Here is a 22,694-nt window from a genome sequence, read left to right as displayed (position 1 = left end):
ATGTGTCTTCAGCCTCAGTCAATCAGAATTAGGGCTGACTTGGTGTTTGTCATTTCCCATTGTCAGTCTTCTAAGAGTGGAAGAATTTTCCTCCTCAGGGTCTTAGCTGAAGCAGCTAGCAGTCCTTTTTCAAGCCAGAATGGTTTTGAGGACAGCAGATGACATGAAAGAGGCAACCACATTAAAGAAATTGAAAACAATAGGAGAGCTGTAGCTCTGGGCATAATTTGGGCATTTCAGAGGAAGGACATCAGTTACCCTGAATGTCAAGGTAGCAAGGATTGATGGAGACATGCCTGTCTTCCCGTTCCTCCTAACAATTGCTATACACACCTGTCATTCTCTTAAAGGAAATGACAGAATATTTGTCTAAGAACACTGTACTGAACCTCTTCTACTAAATTATGGGTAATGGTTTTGAGATGTTGACTTTTAACCCTAGGGATTATACTGTCACTGTAGACTTTACGTTGAGACTTACACCACACATTCTGGAATTTAAAGTCATAGCACTCTCTCAAATCACAAATGGAAAAGGCCTGTTGGCAAAAACCCATATATCATCCCTAGACATGAAATGCTTACTCTTTAAAGACATGTTTCCACCTTAAAATGTAAATGTGAGAGGTTTCTCTAGTAAAACAATTCCACGGATGCCTCTTCCAAAGTTTCTCTTTGTCCTTTTTTTTAGTGTTTAACCCCTCTTCCTAGGTGGTCTTTGGGATATCCCAGAAGAGCCTTTCCATGTGCTAGAACTTGAAGATTCTTGAGATTTCTCTAAAACCAGTCCTTCCTTCACCCACCTTTCACTCAGCCTTATTTTAGTGTCAGGAAACAATCACTGTAAATTAGATACTTCTAACTCAGCGTTACTGGCAACATCCATACTTTTGTGAGTTGAGCTATTTCCTCTTTCAGGGCTTGGGTGGTTGACAGGAATGTGACAAAAGTTTGACCCACCGTGTGCGCAGCAGCTGACAAAGGCGTCCGCTGCACGGGTGTCCTCCGATGACTGCGATTGTCCCAGAGCACAATCTGGCCCGAGTAAGTCCCGCCAACCACCAAGTTAGGATGGAAACGAGCAAAGCAGACTGACATCACGGAGGACTGTGAGGGAGGGGAGAGGGAGAGATGGGCTGTGAGATGGCTGCAGAAGTCTGGTTTTTCCTGAAGAGAACACAGTTTATCACATAAACATAACAATCCTGGAAAACATAAAGCAATTTAAAGCTGGGATTGTAAAATGCATAGTTGGTAGGAAATTTTGTACATAGACATAGGACTTTTTCTTGAGAGGTTGGCCAATGGTTAAGTTACCCCTTGAAATCGGAAATTTGAAGTCCTGGTCATGTCATCAAATAGGCATAAAACCGAACTTAAGTACATCATTGCTTTGCGGTCTGTAAAGTTTGCTTTATGGACATTTCCATATTGAATAAAAGTGCAAGAGAACTTGTATTAATTCTGCACTGAATCCTTTACAAAGCAATTCTTTACTTTGAGGGCATGGCCACATGAAGTTATACTATGTGCAGTGCTGGTAAAGGCAGAATAATTCCAGCTTCAAAAACTGTAAGATGGGGTGCTTTTTTGTTTTTTATTTTTGCCTTAATGTAGACTTCTAGGAAGTACACTGACCTCAGACTGACAACTCTGGCTCCTCCCCAGAATTCCCTCGCCTCCCATGGGCATTCTCCCTGACCTTTACCCTGCCCACTTCAGACAATTCTCAATGCTATTCTTTGCTTGTTTTAACAAACAGCCAGAAATGGATTTCAGTCCAACTCTGCCATGGTCTGTCATAGCATCACAGATGTGGTTTCTAAAATTCCACAAAAGACTCCTGTGCACTACATTTTGTAGGAAATTACTTAGCTGAGATAGAGAACCATGATGCAATTAAAATCAGACAAGTTACTGTTTCACATCTGCTAAGTCCATTTTGACTCCTGCAGTACTTTCCATGTTTGCATTTATAAGCTGAAGTAATTGTTTTTAATAAATACATTTCATTGCTTCAATTGAGTTCAATTAATGGTCATTAAGAACTTACTAATGTGTAAGAAAGGCACTGTACAGGAATGGTGGGAATACAAAGGTAGACACCGTCCTCAACAAACTTGGGCCCTGGTAAAGGGAATTTAAAAACATGTATGCAGATAAACAGGGATGCTGCTACTCCATACAGTGCCTTTGTGTGAAATAGAAAAAGACGCCCTCTACATAGTCACGTGGGCAGGTGCAGAAGTAGGTGGGCAAGTAGCAACCTTGACTGTCATACATTGTATGACTAAATCACAGGAGCATGTGTGTGAGTGCCTGTGTGTGTGTGTTTCTGCATGTGTCGGGGGGGAGGTGGGTGGAGGGGGAAGGTTTGTTTTAGTTAGGGAAGGGGAGAGGAGGGTGGGAAAGGTGGGATGGGTAGAAAGACCTCATGGAAGGAGATGTATCACACCTCGAAGTGTAGTGGAACATTCTGCAAGTCAAGAAGAAAAGAAACAGGCATTTTTGAGAGATGGACTAATGAGAAGAAAGGACTGGAATCACCAAAACAGAGACTGGTGAACAGGCCATAGTCTGGTTTGTCTGGGAAGGAGCTGCATGCAGAGGCAGAGAGTAGGAAATGCGGTGAAAGGGGCACCACACTAACAAGTGAGCTAACCGGCCAGCCCTAAAATGTCTATTTCTAAAAAAAAAAAATGTGTTATCAGCCTAAGGCTTCTAGTCACAGTCTCAGATACTCTGAGGCAGAATAAAGAATGCAGACTATTTTTCAATATCATGTTTTCCTGGTTGGAATGATTTTCAGTTCCAATTCCTTGAACACCATTCGATGGAGAACATGCTCATGCCCCAATCTGGTTTTCATAAAGTTCAAGAATAACTCTCAATAATGATACTGAATTAAAGAAAAAGAAAGCAACGCTGGTCAGCTTCTTGTTTTACACATCCCACAGAAAAGATTCTTAGTTTTCAATTGATGAAATTCTTATGTTGCTTGGGCTATGTTGGAAACATTTTTTTTTTAGCTTCAGAAAGACTTAAAATTATCCAGGTGGTATCAACAATTGAATTTACCAAAGTTCAAATCAATATGGATAAAGGAATGTCATTCAATTTGAAAGATCTAGAATTCAACCACTTGATTGCTTCCGTGTTTCAGTTAAATCCCCCATAAATACCCCTGCAAATCTTGCACAGTTTGTTGAGAGACTTAACTAGAGAAGGACCAGCAGTGGAGGTCTTTTTACAAAACTCAGACACAAAGTTGTCAATCAACTGGAATCCAACCCCACAGGGTGAGAACTCTATCTAATACTTACTTGTCCATTCATTCGTTTGTTCATTCCTCATTCATTCATTCATCAAACACTTAACAAGGACTACTAAACCATTTCAAAAAATTTCAAATGTCACAAAAGCCCCACATCTTGAACTCAGAATTCTATATAAATATGGTAAAATGTCAAATTAATGCTAAAAAAGAGTAACAACACCTTGGAGCACCAATTCTGCCATCAGAGTCTACTTTATTTTGCTGCAAACCAATTTTTACAATATCTCCATGAGGAAAAGAGTAGATATTTATTTTCATTTTATATTTGAAAGATGACGCATAGTTATGTTCATCAATTTTGCTTACATTTTAAGCTTAACACATTAATTACATATTATATGTATTATACGATGTACATATTTAAACCTATATATGCACACTTGTATTTATACATATGAGGTCTTCAAAAAGTTCATAGAAAGATTCATACTATCTTTTAATTCTATTTTTCCAAAAACTTTTTTTTTGTGTGTATGTGTGTGTGTGTCTTTTTCATGATCGGCACTCAGCCAGTGAGCACACCGGCCATTCCTATATAGGATCCGAAGCCGGGAGCGTCACTGTGCTCTCAGCGCCGCACTCTCCTGAGTGTGCCACGGGGTCGGCCCTTTCCAAAAACTTTTTAAAGTACCTTCGTATATTCTGTGTTCGACACAGATCTCCAGGGTACCTCGCACTTGACACTATCATTTACATGGGAACACTAAGGCAGTATGATCTCAATTACCGAGAAGTAAAGTTTACAATTCAGTCATTTCTCAAGATGTTTTTACATAACTCTGATGTTTGATGTAATGGTGGCAAACACTGAATGATTGACTTGATTTTTTATTTTTCATCCAAATATTTTAGTTACTTAGGCACATGGGAACATCCTCCAGCTACAGCCCTGACAATGAAAGTTCCTCTTCTAATTTGGAAAGTCTTCATCAACCCTCCTGGGAGTAAAGGGTCTTGGAAACCCCCTGCAACCTCCTTCTGTTCATACAACTATGAGTCTTTTCATTGCTGTTGTTGCCAATTGTCATGGAATTTACCAATTGTCAGTAAAAAGAGCAAATGATGATATCATCCTGTCAGTTACATCTTTTTGTTAAAAAAGCATTTCAGAAAAATTGGTTGATAATTCGAAAAAAAGTGGGCTTTTTGTTGTTCTCATTTTTAATGGTACATTTTCTGAAGACAAATTCCATGAAAAACATTATTAATAACACTGTTTTTAATTTCATCACTTTACTAGCATTTAAAATGTTATATTAATTCAGTTGTTCAGTGTTATAAAAAAGCATTATTAGACTGATTAATAAAACTTAGACAAACATAACTAAAAACAACTTTTCTTGCCTTGTTATTCTTGTCTCCGTAAGAATACATATGTGGAGATATTTTTGTAGTTTTAGCTTTTTACCACCTTTTTGTAATCTATAAAATATCAGAGCCTTAGAATGATTTTGAAAAATTATGCATGGCCTTTAAAAATTCAAATCAAGTAGTTTATATGAGTGGGAGATATAAAGTTAGTGAGAATTTTGGGGCAATGTTAACTGTCTAATCAAATAAGCTTTCCTGACACTACAGTCTAACTCTTTTTACAAGGCTAGTGATTTCACTGATGTGAAGCTCATATAATAGAAGCTTGATGTAAAACTGGTGAGCCTAACTGACTCTACATCAATACACGTAACACAGGGACAGTGTTATATGAGGAACTGCTATTTCCAAGATGACAGGCATCACATTTTGATGATTTGCAGAATATGGTTGCCCCAGGTAAAGACAAGCAAAGTTTTGAGACCTTGTTTTGTGGACCAAGCCATCTCGATTGACAGGTCTGGTGTTTTCAGCAGCTGTATTAGCTAGCCCAGAGACTCCTGAGGAAATTTGGTTTCTTTTTTAATCTTGAGCAGACTGTTGGGTTACCGGCTGTCCCTGCAAAGCCAGCCCTCCTCCTTATCCATATTGTGACAGGTTCACTTGCACGGGCTGACCCACTACACAGGGTTCCACCTCCTCATCATCTGGTTCAAGAGAAGTCAGTTTGTTTTACACCATTCATCGAGGGAATTCCACGGAGACAGGAGGGGTGGAGACTCTGCTTTCAACATATCCCTTCACTCCCTGTGCACCACCGCATTCAATTCAAATCAGTCCCAACCTCTCTTTAAGTGGATGTGGAGGCTGTTTTCTATTTTGTAGAGCTAATCCAGGCCAGTTTAGGAACGGTACTTTTCCCTTAACCACAGACCCATATGCCCAGGGCGAACACCCTTTGGCCATTGCTGGCTGGGAAGCTCACCCTCTAGTTTCATGTTTGTTCTGGTTGCCTGTGTCCTTCTGTGGGTGGCACTCTGTCCACTCACCAGCCACCATGCCTGGGTGGGAGGGATAGGAGTCCTGCATTCAGAAGCATCTCCTGTTTCAAGTACCATCTCTTCTGGGGAGAGGTTGGCCCCTAGGGAGGGAATGACCATATTGTTGCCATATGCTGTTTAATGGTGGCTGACATTTTATTTGCCTAAAAGCAAATGCTTAACTGTCAGAAGGCGGTGAGGCAGACAGATTAGATGCTTCAGGCTGCTGGTGAACTAGTATGTATTTCTGCATGCAAGTACCTACGAACCCCACAAAGATTTTTTTTGTTGTTGTTAATGGAAACACATGTAATTGGAGAACATTCTGTAAAAACCCCCTCTTATAGGGAATCACATAACACCAGCATCTGACAACATAGAAGGTATGAAGGTGGTAAAGCCACGTGAGTCAGAAGTCAGGCACTCAACTTTGAGATGAAGAGAAAGGGTCAGTTTTCTTTTTAGAATGCTCCCTCTCTATAAGTCTCAACCTCAGGATGCAGGGTGTACATGCCATCCTTCTAAACTCTAAGAGAAGTGACCATCTACCCAAAGCTATCACCCCATTAGTGTGGGGATGCCCATGAGCAAAGATTGAGTTTGCTTGCCTGCTACTTCTTGACTCAGTTTATACAAAACAGTAAAAAGCAGCTGATTCTAAAATTTGATTTTCCAAAGATTAGAAACCAATCATTCTGGTGATCTTTCTTAGAATCCATTGGAATTTTCACATCTTTCAGTATCAAGACCCTATCATGTGTCTAGTCCTGGGCTGTGTGCTGAGAATGCAGTAGGTAGTGTGCAAACCACAAAGAGACACTACTTTAAACCACTAGGATGGTTTCAATTAAAAAACAATAAGGAAAATAACATGTCAGTGAGGATGTGGAGAAATCAAAACACACTATAGTGCTGGTAGGAATGTAAAATGGTGCAGCCACTCGAGAGGAGTCTGACCGTTTCTCAAAAAGTTAGACATGGAGTTTTCATACGACCCAGCAATTTCAGTCCTAGATATATACCCAGAATAATTGAAAACATATGTCTACACAAAAAATTGTATGCTGATGTTCATAGCAGCATTGTTCATAATAGTCAAAAGTGGAAATAACTCAAATGTATATGAGCTGAGGAGTGGATAAACAAAATGTGGTGAATCCCTACAGTGGAATGTTGTTTTGCAATGAAAAGGAATGAAGTACTGATGTGTGTTATAGCATGGATGAACCTTGAAAACACTGTGCTATATGAAAAAAAGTCATCAAAGTCCACGTATTATATGATTCCATCTATATAAAATGTCCAGGACTGGCAAATCCATAGAGACAGAAAGCAGATTAATGGTTGCCTAAGACTTGGGGGTTGGGGGAAATGGGGAACGACTACTAATTTATATGGGGTTTCTTTTGGGGATTATAAAAATGTTCGGGAATTAGATAGTGGTAATTTTGCAACTTGTGAATATAGTGAAAAAATACAGAATTATACACTTTAAGAGGTGAATTTATGGTATGTAAAATATATCTCAATTTTTTAAAAATTAGAATGCACACGTGTTTCTGACCTCATGGAACAGACCAACCTGATTTCCTATCTTGAGGATAACTGGATGACTTTGATCATTATTTCCTCAAACAGTTATTCCTGCCTCCTTATTCTTCCTGAGCATCACCTTGACTTTCTGCTCCCTGAGAGGCACTGAGGTACAAAGGCAGGACTGGCCCTCTTGGAACCCCAAGGACTGACTTTCTGCTCTGACACCTAATAGCTCTGTGCTCCTCTAAGCCTTAAGTTGCTTTTGTTTGTTTGTCTGCTTATTGGGGGCGGGGGTGTGTGTGCACATTTTCAAATTATTTATTTATTTCTAAAAATTGTGGTGAAATATTCATAACATAAATTTTACCATCCTAATCATTTTCAAGTGTACCACTCAGTGGCATGAAGTACATTCACGTTGTTGTACACCCATCATCAACATCCATCTCCAGAACTTTTCATCTTCTCCAGGTGAAACTTTGCACCCTTTAAACACTGACTCCTCATTTCTCTCCCCTCTCCCCACCCTGCCCCTGGCAACCACCATTATACTTTCCATCTCTATGAATGTGACTACTCTAGATACTTCATACAAGTGGAATCATGTAGCATTTGTCTTTTTGTGACTTGCTTATTTCAGTTAGTGTATTGTCCTTATAGTTTATTCACATTGTAGCATGTGTCAGAATTTCCTTTCTTTTTAAAAATGAATAATATTCCACTGTACATGTAAACCACATCTTGTTTATCCATTCATCCATCAACGGACACTTGGGTTGTTTCCACCTTTTGGCTGTTGTGAATAACGCTGCTATGAACACGAGTGTACATAATATTTCTTTGAGATCCTGTCTTCAATTCTTTTGGTAATATATCCACATGTGGAATTGCTGGATTATACTGTAGTTCAAGTTTTAATCTTTTGAGGAATCACCATGCTCTTTTCTACAGTGGCTGCACCATTTTACATTATACCAGAAATGCACAAGGGTTCCAATTTCTCCATATCTTAGCCAACACTTGTCATTTTTATTTATTTATTTATTTCAATAGTAGCCACACAAATGAATATGAGGTCTAAGCCTTAATTTTTAATTCATAATAAGAGCATGATAGTTCCTGCCCTGCCTAAGGAGCAGGGCATTTTCTTTACCTCTCTTCCCTGGGGCTGTTGGAAGATTTGAATTATGGTAATGTAGTTTAAAGTCTTTGATAAACAATAGGCCCACATACAGAGTTAGAATTGACTACTTTCTGATTTGAATACACAACTCTAGAGACAACAAAGGTCTAAAGGACTCTTCATTTTGCTCAACAAATCTTTCTCAATTAATTTCAATAGTAATTCTTGGTCTTGTTCTGATGATCTAGGTTGGGAAACTGTCTTCCTGATATGTCATGGCATCAATTTTTAACTGGTTTAACTCTGTTGAGTCCTTATTCTTGACAACCCTTTCACACCTTAAATTTGAGCTGGACTCTATTGATGTGTGATGTGACTTTACATTTGATCGTTACTTATTATTTTTGGGTACCCCTCAGGCTATTTTCTAAACCAGTTTTACCCTAAATGTGCTTGTACCTTAGCATCAACAAGGGAGCTTTAAAAAAACCCTAATGCTCAGGCTATATCCCATATCAATTAAATCAGAATTTCTAGCGGTGGGATTCAGGCATCAATATTTTTGAAAATTTCCATGTGCAGTCAAGTGTGAAAAATACTGTTTTAAATTAATGGTTCTCAAATTTATCTGAACATAGGAAGCACTTGGAGAGATCATTAAACACACAGATTGGAAATGGGGGGTTTGGAGAGATGTTAGTCAAAGGTCACAAAATTTCAGTTAGATAGGAGGAATAAGATCAAGAAATCTATGGTGACTACAGTTAATAACAATATATTGTATGTTTGAAAATTGCTGAGAGTAGATTTTAAGTGTTGTCATCACAAAAATAATAAGTATGTGAGGTGATGCATATAATAGCTTGATTTAGCCATTCCACAATGTATACATATATAAAAAATCATATTGTACACCATACATACATACAATTATTACTTGTCAATTAAAACAAACAAGCAAATAAAATACACAGATCCCTGGGTCCTAGCCTGGATCTACTGAATCAGAATTTCCAGGGAAGGGCCCTGGTGATCTGCGTATTTAACAAGAATCCAAGTTTTTCATATCATGGGTAATTTGGAAAACTCAGCTCTGAAACAATTAATTAATTAAACAATTAATTAATGTCATTGTGGATGAGTTTTCTTTTGTGTCAATGTAGGCCTGGGATGTTTCTTTTATGGAATCACCTGCCATTTTCACAACTGGTTCAACTGAGAAGCATGTGACATGTTCCTCTGCTAGAATGTCTTTGCTTAATTTCCTTCAATGTTATTTACTAGTTTTTAGACCTCCCTTCTGCACTGAAATGATTAGGCTCTTAGAAAATAAGTGAAAATGATAGTAGAGGTTGAGGTCCCAACTTTTCTTCAGCATCCCTTTCCACATGGACACTGAACATCTGGGAGTTTTCTTCTTTATTGTTAGGAGGGCTAATGAACATTACCACTGTCACCCCAAGCTACATGACTATGTATTTGTGGGGTCATTCCAACATTTTTGAGCACTTACTAAGTTCAAGCATGAATAGCAAATGGCAAAGCCTAGTTGAACTATAGCTTGGCTGACTTCAAAGACAATCTACTGTGAAAATTTGCATCAATTGAATGCAGGTGTATTTTCTCTTTGAGATACACAATCTCCCCTCCTGAGCACCACAGATCTTCCTAACCCCCATGGGACGGACTGAACCTCATGCATCCCCATATGGCAGAGAGGGCTTTGTGGGTTCTCTGCCTGCTACAGTGACTTTGGCAGCGAGTCTCTGACCCCTCTCCAACTGAGTTTCTGCTGCTAGTGTAGAGATCGCTCACCTCCCTCAGCTCCCAGTTTATCAGTGACAATGGAGCTAATTAGTACCAATTGTGGTGATATTTACCATGAGGGGGGTACTTCCTGCAGAGAACTGATTGAGAACAATTAATCATTTCATGAGAGTCTACTGAATGGCTGGAAGCTGGGAAACCAATTGGGTCTCTCCTGAAAAGCTCTGCATTTATTATCACTATTGGGAGAAAATGCTTTGTTTTCACCTTGTCACTATGCAACCAAGCCAAAAATGTCATTATAATCCCACAAGTTCTTTTTCAATGAGTGTGTCTACCCCCAAAATAATTATGTGAATTATTACTAATTTTTTGTGAAAAGGAAATAAATAGTGCCCTGTGTGTTATGACAAAAGAGACTTCCTGCTGACAGACGTAGACACAGGACCTGGAGAACATTCTCCTGAACCCAAGAAATATGAAATAATATGTTTCCTTTTTAAATAATAGGTTCATTGAGAAATAGAATCATCTTGGGCAAAATGGTTACATTTAGGAAATTTAAAAAATAAGGATGGTCTGTATTTAGGAAGAAGTTCAAAAACAAACATCAATGAAATTTTGAGTTGCCTCCTCTCCTCATCTGTACCTGGAGAGCTTTTACAGAGCTTTAACATGCAAGACACATACCAAAAATTCAAGATGAAAATGAGCCCTTTACACACACACATAATTTTTTGGATATTCCAGCTAACAACAATCCAGCAGCAAGGTGGAGAATCTTGGTAACAATTTCTTCAAAATGCAAAGTAATTCTTAAGAAGTAAGTGCCTCAGACCATCAACCACACACTGCATGGAAAACCTACCTTGTGCTAGGTGCCATACTGGCTATGACCCGCCAGGTGCTACCTTGCAGAGCGGCCAGGGAATTTCTATTTCCTCGTTTGTAAAAGGAAACTGTATTTCCCCTACCAGCTTTGTTTGTAAAAGGAAAAGTGGCTCTCACTCTTATTTCAACCCCCAGTTAGTAACAGTTCTGTAGAGAAATCAGCACAAACTTTTTAAAAATAAACTTTTTAATAAAAGTTTTAGACATACAAGGAAGTTGTGAAGATAGTACAGTTTCTATACCTCTCACACCATGTTTTTCCTATTGTTAGCATCTTCCCAATTTTCACATTGGTATGGTCCGTTTGTCACAACTAATGAAGCAATATTAATACATTATTACTAACTGAAGTCAATACCTTACTCAGATGTCCTTAGTTTTTACCTAATGTCCTTTTCCTGTTCCAGGATCCCATTCAGGAGATCCCATTACATTTAGCCATCATGTCTCCTTAGGCTTTCTTCAGGCGGTGACAGTTTCTCAGACTTCCCTTGTTAATGACTATCTTAACTGTTTTGAGGAGTACTGGTCAGATATTTGATAGAATGTCCCTTGATTTGGGTTTGCTTTTTTTCCCCTTTCTTATAATTAGAGTGGCACAAACAGATCTTTTTAGGTTTTGCAAAACATTCTGGATCAAAATACAACAAGAAAAAAGTCCAACAGTTTGAGATATTGAGTTCACTTAGTGAAAGGGGATTATAACAGTAGTGTTATTATATCTATATATGTGTGTATATATGTATGTATATATATATACACATACACACAATATGTTTAATTTTTATAAATTTATTATTCAGAAATTATACTACGCCTAGGCTGGGAAAGAAATGTGGTGTGAGCTAAAAGCTAACTTTTGCTTTATAGGGATAAAAAAGAATAGGAAGAGATGAACACACTGCTTTTGTATGCTAAAAAGCACCAGCTTTTTTCAAATCACATGTCTAAATACTGCTTAATTTAAAAAAAGGAAGCTGATATTTGGACATGGCGTTTGTTGACATCCACACCTTTGATTTATGAAAGTACAAACTAGAAAGAACAGATATTTGACAGGAAAGAGTTTAGGCAGCACTGACATCAGCGCTTGTTAAAACATGAAGGATTAATAGCAAAAAGAGAGGGAAGAATTGTGAATGTCTCCAATTTAGTGTCTTCAAAAACACTTGGGGTTTCGGAGAATGGCTCACTCGACCACTTGAAAGTCACATTAAGGGATTCAGCCACACGGCTTCTCTAAATTCAGGGCTGAGACTGCCCCACTTTTACTATCGAACCATCTTACTTGAAGTGTAGCCACAAATTAAATTTATTTTTATGGAAAAAGAGCTAAGTCTTTGCAAAGGGGGCTAACACAGCATTCAGAAATATGGTAACTCCCCCTCGACCTTGATGGAGTAAGCATGTAAAAAAAAAAGCTAACTTGTTAGTCTATGATCCCTTCCTTTATGGCCATGTGAAAAAGGCACTAGTGGCCTTCAGCTACAGAATCCAAGAGAAGAATTCAGTTGTCAGGTATTCTTTTTTAGAGTACGATAATAAATAGGCTAATCAGACTTAGAGCTATTATACTGGCAAGAATGTCTAAAAATAATTGCATAATAGATCTCTGTCCTGCTTTGAGCAATTTCTTTCTGAAATTTGTAGGATTCAGATTTTATGCTTGAAGAGGTTGAAAAAGAAGGAAGAAAATGTAGTCTCCATATGTCACTCAACAACCCCCTGCTGGTAAAATAAATCTACATTTGGAGGATCCACCCAGAGAGTCATGGAATATCCCACATTAGATCATTACCAAGCCACTTAGGACAGAAATTATAGAGGGACCATTAAAAAAAAAAAAAAAAAAAAAAAAAAAACCCAAAACTAAAGTGCTCCACTACGCACCGCTTCTTTACATGGTTTTTTTGAGTTACTGTGGTGGTTTTGCCAGCTGACAGTGTACGGAATGAGTTGGATCATTCTAAATTTAGCAAGAAAATAAAAGAATTCAGCAAGAATAGGTCCTTCCTCCCACTGAAACTATGTGGTGAATGCAGACCTTGGAGGAACAAATAGGAAGTAAAGCCCTACACCCAAAAAAGTAAGGTGGCACCGAGGCAGAAGTCGTCTTGGTTAGGACTTGTGTCTTTTTTCTGCCTGGAATTACTTAGATATGCTTGTGCCTAAGGCATGAAGATGAGGCCGATGACCTCTAACTACTGTCTAGCTTGGTGGTCCTATTGATATACTGCTACTTTGAAGTACTGGAGGGACTCGAAGAAACTAGGTTTAAGGGGTTGCTACAACATTGACAAGGGTTAACTGACTTTTGTGATCATTACCCAATCCCAAGTGTCACCCAGCCCCTAGTTTCTATACCATCGCCTTTACCATGGAAGACTCTTTGATATTTCCCAAGAGACCCAAAGACTGATAGTGACTAGAGTGTGGAGAGGGATAGGAATCTGTCCTGGTGGGTTCATTTCCAAGCTGAGGTAAACCCCCTCAACATTATGTATATTTGAAAGACCAACAGATAAATGGGAATCAAATTCCCCAGATGACTCTGAGCTAGTCTTTGAAAGAAGGACAAAATAATAAACAAACCAAGAGAGAAAGAAAAATGTGTGAATAAAAATTCCTTTGGGATTAAACGATTAAATTTGCAGCACTTCAGGGATCTTTCTCAGTTTGCGGGGGAAAACCTATTTCTAATCATAAGAATTAGGATGCACACATTAAAGGGAATTTACGTTGTTTGAAGTTCCCAGTTCTGGAAAAAGTCTAGAGGCATATTAAAGGCCATCTGTCAGTAGACTCCTGTTTTGAACCATGTTCTCCATTGAATGATATGGGTGATAGTGCTGGTCAGCTAGAAGAAATGTTCATGAATTCCTAAACACATATGTTCCAGTACACCCAATTGGGTGTCAGTCAGTAATCACAATGGAGTGAAATATTGTCCTTCATTCCTAAATAAAAATACACAAGGATAATATTTTTTCTCCTTTTTCCTAAAAAGAATACATAAAGAATAGGAGCAGTTTTCATAGTAATCTGTATTTTGGTTATAGACTTGTGATGATGAGTGTTTTATCTTTGGAATTGGTGGCTGATGAGATTCACAAAGTGCCTGGTGCACCTCTTCAGAGCTGAAAAAAGAAAGATGTGCAATGATCCTAGGGAACCAGGAACAAATGAAACCAGATAATGAAGAGTTAAGAAAAACTTCTCAGCCTGCTAATGAACTCCATCCTGCCCTGGTGAGACCACCCTCCTTTTAAGTAAGAGGTAATTTAATATGCGTCTAACTCAGTTGTGTTTGGGCTTCAGCCAATCTAAGAGTATCAGCGTGATAAATTATAATGAATTGTCTGCAATACTTCTCAAAGTGACTGAAACAGACTTGAAAAACAAGATTCCTAAGCTTGATTTTCCAGCTTTCTTTAAATACTTTTTGCCTTATTCCTGGTCAGACCACTCCAAAACTTGAAAATATTTCTTACAGCTCCCTCACACTGAAAGTTATGTGCTTCGAACCCCATTTGATTAGATCCCCAGTTGTTGGCTGTCTCTATTAAATCAAGCCCCACACTTGAAAATGACACCAACAGCGAGACCAGCCAAATAATATAGCAAGAGAACTAACATGGCTCTTTTAGATTCCAAAGGGTCTCTTTCCACGTTAATGTCCCTTTGTAATCCACACGGTGTGTTGGGAAGTAGGTCAGTGAAAGGCACTGGATCTCTATTTCAGATTCTGAAAAAGCAGCTGGAACCAAGGCACCTTAGTGTCTGTACAGAGAAGGCGCAAAGACTGAAAAGGGGGTCAGGTAACTCAAATTCTAGAAGGGCTCTCTTACCACAACTGTGCCACTTTGTTCATGTGACTTAACTCGTTTAGGATGTAGTTTCTTCATTCAGGTTACGAGCCACTATCGTAGAGAAAAGGCCACCTTCTTTTCATTTAATGTATGTAGGTAGTTCCAGCTCTTCAGAATGCCAAAAGCAGGACTGTATTCTATCGACAATCTTTCATAAGAAAAAATGATTGGATTGGTAAAAAGCTATTTGTTTTCTGCTCTGGTCAGAGGAGAGCAGCCCTTAGGGCAACACACAAAGATCGTGGGGGAGGGGCAGAATGTGATCCCCCCCCCCCCCCCCGCCCGTCCTATTCATAGGACACAGATGTAGTGGAAAGATCCGTGAACTGCTAATCAAGACTGATTTTCTGTGTGAAAATCATGTTAATTCTATTGGGCTTATATTCTTCTTGGGCAAGATAAAATGGGCCTCTTTCCTTTCTCTGTTGTTCTTTGCATCTAGGACAGTTCCTGAGAACTAGGAGGTGTTGGTATTAGTTTCCTGCTTCTGCTGTAACAAATTGCCACACACTTAGTGGCTTAACACAACACAAATTTATTATCTTACACTTCTGGAGGTTAGAAGGACTAAAACTGAGAGCTAGACAGAGCTGCATTCATTTTTGGAGACTCGAGGGAAAAGTCAATTTCTTGGCCTTCTTTCCAGCTTCTAGAGGCCACCCTTGTTTCTTGGCTTATGGCCACCTTCCACCTTCAAAGCCAGCAGTGGCATCCCTCTGGCTCTGCTTCCATCCTCACATCGCCTTCTCTGAGTCTGACTGTCTTGCCTCCTCCTTTCACTTATAAGAACCCTTGTCATCCTATTAGGCCCGCCCAGATCCTTCAGGATCATCCCCATCTCAAGATCTTTAATCACATCTTCAGAGTCTCTTTTGCCCTGTAAGGCGATATTCACAGGTTCCTGGTATTAGGACGTGGACATCATTGAGTGATCATTATTCTGTCTACCTGAGTGTTCAACAAATATTTGATAAACTTGTAAATATTTTGAGAAAACAGAAAGCTAAACACTTTCAATTATGTGTAAGATTAGCTCATCACTATCCAAAGTCACTGTCATGTGTATACTGTACACTTCTGACCCCTCCCACCCACAACCTTCAAATTCATTCAAGCTCATGTGCACCTGACCCTATGTTTCGGCTTAAAAAAACACACTCAGGTTCAATTCTGCTTTCATTCACCTGGTAGAATATAATCTGTTGTGACAGATTTTCCTAGCCAGGTCAAGTGAGTTGCTCACTGTCTCACTGAGTTAAAGATCTAGCCAGAATAGAGATTAAAAACTCCTTTCTACTTCCCTTGTATCCCATCTCATACTAAACTCCTTTCTTCAATTACCAGTTTAAACAGATCAACCAACAAAAAAGAGAGGATGGTAATCTTCAGGCAGGAGTAAAGATGCACAAAGTATTTTGGAATCCTACCAGCAAAAACCCGAACTCTGCCATTGTTAACAACCTCTGAGTCAAATACCTTCTCCCTCCAAAATAAGTCCTTCAAATGTAAGTCACATTTACCAAACTACTGTCTCACTAGAGGGGCTACCAGCCATCACATCAATCAAAATTCACATCCCTTCTGTCAAAACTTTTTAAAATTTGTCCTGATGGCATTAAAAAAAATAAGAATAAGTTACCTCCCACTGCCACCCAATCCTCCTCCCACCAATGTAGGTAAAGTATCAGGATGGTTTTGGCAGGTAACCCAAAGGAACATATTCTCATTTTCAAGTTTTTCAATTGTTTTGAAGCTGTTGACATTTTATGCCTATTAGTCTGTCCCTGGGCAAATTTCTATCAGTTCTCTATCAAAAGAATTACATGAATCCTGTCTTACCTTTAACTTACCTATAGCATTCAGAAAGAGACGACAATGTATTATATTTTCCCAATGCCAATTCTACCAATGTATCATATATAACTGGTATCAAAGAGTTATTAGGAATAATTGGAAATTAATTGAATACTATACTTAAGTAGGTTGGCAGAAAGATATGTCTTAAGAACCAGACTGACATACAACACTACTTCAGAATTTGCTACCCCAGGCATTCTCTTCTTTTAAAACTGTCAGTTATACCATATCAATGACAAAGTCCACAGATTTACTTACTGATGACCTTAGGTGCAAATAGAATATCTCTGTGTGGCCAAGAGAAAATAATTGCACAAAATGCACAATGTGTAAATTCTCCTGAGCATTTTTTCCTGTAGTTCTAATAGGTCATTGAATATTTAGCACCTACTCTGTGCACATGTAAACATTCTACAGTGGGTTTCACATAGCACATAACTCTCATCGAAGAATGTGAATTTCTATGGGAAAATCTAATTCAAGGACAAATAAATATCTACCATAGTTTAGTTATTTTTTCCCTTATTTAATTCTATATTCTTGAATATGAGCTTTTAAAAAGAAACTAGTCAAATTGATGTATATAGAATTAGTAATATCTATTATCAAGAATTAGGAAAAATAAGCACAAAATAAAGTTGACTTCTAAAAACTGGATTACTTCCAGAGTCAAAAAATGTCAGAACTTGGTGTCAATAGTATCTTTTGTATGGCAAATGTAAGCTATTGTGGAAAATTCTGTGTCTATATCTGTCAGGTCAAATGCTGTTATATATGAGTGCTGAAGAAATTGGTAGAAAGGCCAAGAAAAAAGAAAAAGAGAAGTTGAATTACTTTTTCATAAGCAATCAGACCAGGAAGGCAATAAGAGTTCAATTTCCCCATATACTTTGAATAACTACCTCAGTTTTCCACCCCCCTTCCAAAATGTAGAAAAGGGCTATGGCTAGCTATAAGCTGTCACACATCTGGAAGACTATTTTAAAACACGTTCAAAATGTTTTGACTACATGATGCCAAGCATCTGGCAATGCAAACTTCTCTTAGGTATTTTTCTTCTACAGATATTCGGCCGTGTATAGATAGCCATTGTGCCAGATTTCAAGCTACATATTCTACTTGTGGAATAACAAAAATATGTATGCAAAGGTGAAGCTTTCCTTGTGATTTAACTTAATGCCATTAGCAGAGTTGCCATCGATTCTTGCATTACTTGAAACACCCTCTAGGCTGTGCTCTCCTTCTGCCCCAAAGAGCCCTTTGGTGGCTTCTACTGGTCAGTCCCTCCTCAGGAGCAGGAACTCCCAAACCAACAGCATTCATTCACTTGTCTAAATATAACTGACTTCATTAGTTTCATTCCACAGCAAGGAGGAGGAAAAGCAAGGTTTCTAGTTTTCCCTGCCTAATAGGAACCAGCCTTAGGAATACCTGTGGCTCACCAACCAGCCCCAAACCATTTGCAGGATCTTGAGGTAGGTGGTAGGTATTCTTCTTGTGAGGTCACCTCCCTCCTAAAGCAAGCTAGCTCAGACTCCCAGAGGCTTTTTCCACCAACTAACCTAATCATCCCCACTCCACTGTTAATCTTTCACAGTAAGTCAAGTCAGGCGATGCCATGGTTAGAGGTGTTCTGAGTAAACCATGCACCAATTATTTCAGTTCTATACTGTGCATTTTACCTCCAATCATTCATTCTTGCTTTTGACCTAGAGAGGGAGGCACAGGTCCTACAAAGACAAGCAACAGGCCATCTTTCTCACTGTGGCCTCAGTACCTAGCATAGTGCTAGGCACAATACATATCTGTTGAACTGTTCTGGGTCAAATGTAGTCCACTCTAGTGTTGAAGTAAAGATCATCACATTTCAAACTTGAAATATAATTAAGCAGGTAGTCAGGTTTGAGCCTAAGCAGCTGGATAAGCATGAATGCACACCATTGGGACAGGTCGGCCAGAACTCTATTTGCAGGAGGTGCTACTGATAAAATTTTGACACTGTATTTATTGTGAACTTTGCAAGACAGTGGAATATCAGCTTGCATCGTTTAGGCTTCCTTGAGACACAGATTACACACTTGAAGGAGAGAATCATTCTGTTCCCTTCTTCGTGGAATATGCCCTAACCCCATGACTCCAGTTCTAGAAGTCACTGGGCTGCTCAGGATTCTGAAGCATCATCAGCAACAGTGATACTGTGGTAAAGGAAGGCAGCAGGAAGTGGTGAAGGTCGATCTGGAGTGAGGGCCAGCCCTCGGATGCTGATGGGAGTGGGGCAGAGGGCAAGGCTGTGGGGCTTGGGCTCCGAAGTACCTGCAAGGTGCTGTTAGCTTCACAGGCGCTCATTGGAACCTTGTTTATGAACACATTTGCAACTTCTTCTGGAAGCTCCCAGATGAAATGTGGGAGAATTTGAAGACCCCAGAGGGCTTAAGTTGCAAATGCGGTGAGAACTGGAGAAATATGTTTTATACTGTTAATATGACTTATTTTAAAATTAGCCAAGTGTGGCCTAGGAAAACCTGTGTTTGTTAGATAGATAAATAGATTGAGGGAAAATGATATGAAGCAACATAATGTTTTGCTGTCTTATAACATTTAATAGCATAGGGTACTGCTAATTCACTTTCAAGTACATTTTAAATCAAATATATGGAGCAGTTTCATGGTCCTCTGAGCAGAAAATATACCTAAGAAAAATGTAGAAAGTCTCCTAAAGGGTTAATCCTTTCAAGGTGGAGAATATATTTAAATTCAAAATTCCTCAAGAAAACCAGCCTTCTCTTTAGGTTTTACAAATAACAGCAATTGGTGGCTAATATTCCTAACCTTTAGTCAGTTTTCTGTTGATGAAAAAATCAGAATCAGGGATTATTACTTTTACAAAGAATATTTAGACATCCCAGTGACATGATCACTATATGAAATACAACTCAAATTATCTCAGTTTAAACACTGACTTTGACAGTTAGTAAAATCATTTAATTTTCTACTATGGAAACTATTTTAATAATTTTAACCACTCTTTAGATTATATCAGTTCGTTGAGATGGAGTATGACGGAGAATCAAAATAATCTGTAAATTAAGCTCTATTGCAAAAACTGATTTTCATTCTTCAGTAGGGATATTAACGGGTAACCTTTTGAGTGCATTTTTCTTGTATTTCTCTTCTTCCTCTACCTCTTCTTTCTTCCACAGCTCAGAGAAAATCCAGCTCATGAAAGCAGACTCTAGCTAATGATCCGCTTTCCTCTGCTTTCTCCCATTCCCCTTCATTCACATTCCCAACTTTGCATCTCTCTTCTCATTTTCCTTTTTTCTTTCCGGGGAATGACCACCTCAAAGGATTAATTCAGAACAGGCAGCAGAAAATGGTAACAAGAGTGGGCAAATCAGGATGTGGATTTAGAATCAAGAGGTATTTTAAAGCGGGAGAGTTACTCAAATGAAACATATGTTAGGAATATGGGTTTGTTGTTCATGGCATACCTGCTGCCTTCGCTCCCACCCTGGTCAGATCAGCCTTCGAGGGCAGAGCATTCTCTAGTGGAATAATAAATACAGTGGCTCAAGCGTACACAGATCTGAGCAGCTCGGCAAGCTTCCTTTCCCCTTCGCCTGCCTTCACTATTGGAACACAACTGGTACTGACCTAATGAAACCAGTTTAACAGATCATGGCCCCTTAGGCTCAGAGCCAGCGAGAAAATTCAGGCTGCAAGTAATCAGGCTTTGGGTTATATACTCATGTAAATTCTAACATAGGTCTTGGCTTTTATGCCATACTTTATTTTTACTGTTCTTTCCGGTTTTCCAAGGCATCATCTCTCTTACCTTGATACATGTGAACTGGGCAGTAAAAATCTACTGGTCTTAAAAAAATGCTATACAGAGGCTTAGAGTGTTTTTCTTTGGGGTGATCTGCCATCAACATAAGGGTATGGCAAATTGTGTTCTGTTGGTGCCTATGAAAAGCCTTGCCCTGTTTCTGCAGTTTCATTCTTCCCAATGTATCCTATTTTGCAACTCTGCTGTTACAGAATTTTGCACCCAAACATTATTGATAGGACAGCTACAGCTCACTAAGGGTTTTCATTAGGAACTATGTAGAATAGCAATACACTATTTACTTGCTCATTTACATCCTTCCTCGCTTTAGAAGAGTTTGGAGGTGAAGAACAGTAATGTAATATATTTACAACTTGAATGCATTCCACTGATAGGCAAGATTCAATACTCTTGGATGCCTCAAGGTAAGTATCCACAATATAAACAACACTTTTAAAAGTCTGTGTTTTTGAGAAAAATATTTTAAATTTAGCTTTGGAATAATATAGGTCTGAGAAATTTACAGAGCCCCTTTTCCATTTATTCTGACATTATTCCTAGAACACAAGTACTATGTAACTAGCTATGAAATTATTATAGAATAATAAGAGGTAACTGGCTTCCCTTTACCCTGTCTATGAAAAAGAGTACTTGCTAACTAAATAAATAGTGCAGGGAAATAAATAATTTCTAAGTCCTGCAAGCATTTTGTAACCACCAGTTATGAGATACGATCTACAAACAATAAAACATTATTAACCCTTCATTAAAGCAGGCAGGCCTCTAATGTTTGATTAAAGTTCAAGTTATCACATAGTCTTGGTGTTATATTTCATTTCTGTAACAATGTCACAAATGAGCAGCAATCATATCAGACGACCTGATATAATAAAAATTCCCATTTATACAAAGGATAGTTTGCAGGGTGTAATTATTTTTCAAAATATAACTTAATTATCACAGTCTCCTTTAGTGAACCATGTCTGATTTGAGAACTGTCCTTCTTTCTCCGTGTTGCTCAAATTTGTGATGTTTTACAGAACTTGACTCAAGCGTCCTTCTTACAAAGGGGAGATCACACTGCGATGTTCTGCAGGCAGGAGATTGTGTTAAGCCTGTCTCAGCAGCTTTCAATACACTCGTACAGAGGAGACAATCCACCGAAATCCAGTTCTGAAAATTAGCTAAATCCTCACAAATGCGACAAGGCATATTAAAGGCAATTCCACAAACCAGGCAGGAGTCATATCAGAAGTGTGGTCCGGGAGATGGGAAGGTGGCATAGGTAGAGTTTCTCCTCCTCTGAGTACCTTCCCCAAAAGTGAAGTCTTTTCAACAATTTAGTCGCAATAGGTTGACACAATATCATTATGCCTTTGATGAAATGCCTGAATCCTCTTGAATAATTGCACCTTCCCCTGCCAACTCATCATCCATTCCCATTTTTTAAAAATGATTAGAAAATGAAAGAGTGAAATACAATCTCCGGTCACAAATATTAAGTGCATATGTATGCAGAAGAATTGATCAATAGTTGAGATTGGCTAATAAAATGTCTCTGTTACTAAAACAAAATTAAATTTATAATAGAAAGTCATAAATCCACATAAATTATGTGGAATTTGGTCTTCCAACTCTCTCTCATATTTTTCTTTTTGTGTGTGTATGTGTTCTTGCTGCCAAAAGAGCACGTTTGCTTTGACTGTGGCACTCCTTTAGCCATTAAAAGCCACAATTCCAGTTTTTATGCTGGGAAAATGCTCAAAATGTGTTACTTTCAGGAAGAAATAAATACTGTGCCCCTTTGAGAATCAAACCCTTCAAAGCCCAACGATGATTGTTTGAAAACTTCTGATTCTCTTTTGCAGAATCTTTGTCCCATATTTTCCCTGTGTTGATTTTCTGAAAGGCTTTGAGTCCTTGAATGAACATTCTTCTAGTAGCAATTTTAACATATCAGCCGAATGCTTTCATATGTGCTGCAAATAGCACACACAATAAAAGACATCGTTAAATTAATACTGTTCCTATACAGAAGTTCTTTTCCAGGAGCTGCTTGCTGGCTGTCCAGCTGGGGGATTAGAAGGTGGGATACTGTTGATTTTAGACACAAGGAAGGGAACAGTATGAGCCG

The 22,694-nt window shown here is 38.6% G+C and overlaps 1 protein-coding gene across 8 annotated transcripts in view; it reads right to left on the bottom strand.

Annotated features, from left to right (window-relative positions):
• Positions 1-22,694, bottom strand: part of DYNC1I1 (dynein cytoplasmic 1 intermediate chain 1) — a 278,647-nt gene that overhangs the window by 62,196 nt on the left and 193,757 nt on the right. For all 8 annotated transcript variants that reach the window (XM_063099026.1, XM_063099022.1, XM_063099024.1 and 5 more), the window contains one exon: positions 961-1,107. In XM_063099026.1, coding sequence (XP_062955096.1) covers positions 961-1,107 — 147 coding nt within the window. The remainder of the gene's footprint in view (positions 1-960; positions 1,108-22,694) is intronic.

The sequence above is a fragment of the Cynocephalus volans genome, chromosome 6, assembly GCF_027409185.1.
Source record: "Cynocephalus volans isolate mCynVol1 chromosome 6, mCynVol1.pri, whole genome shotgun sequence".
NCBI classification, from domain to species: Eukaryota; Metazoa; Chordata; class Mammalia; order Dermoptera; family Cynocephalidae; genus Cynocephalus; species Cynocephalus volans.
This window is presented reverse-complemented; position numbering and strand designations above follow the sequence as displayed.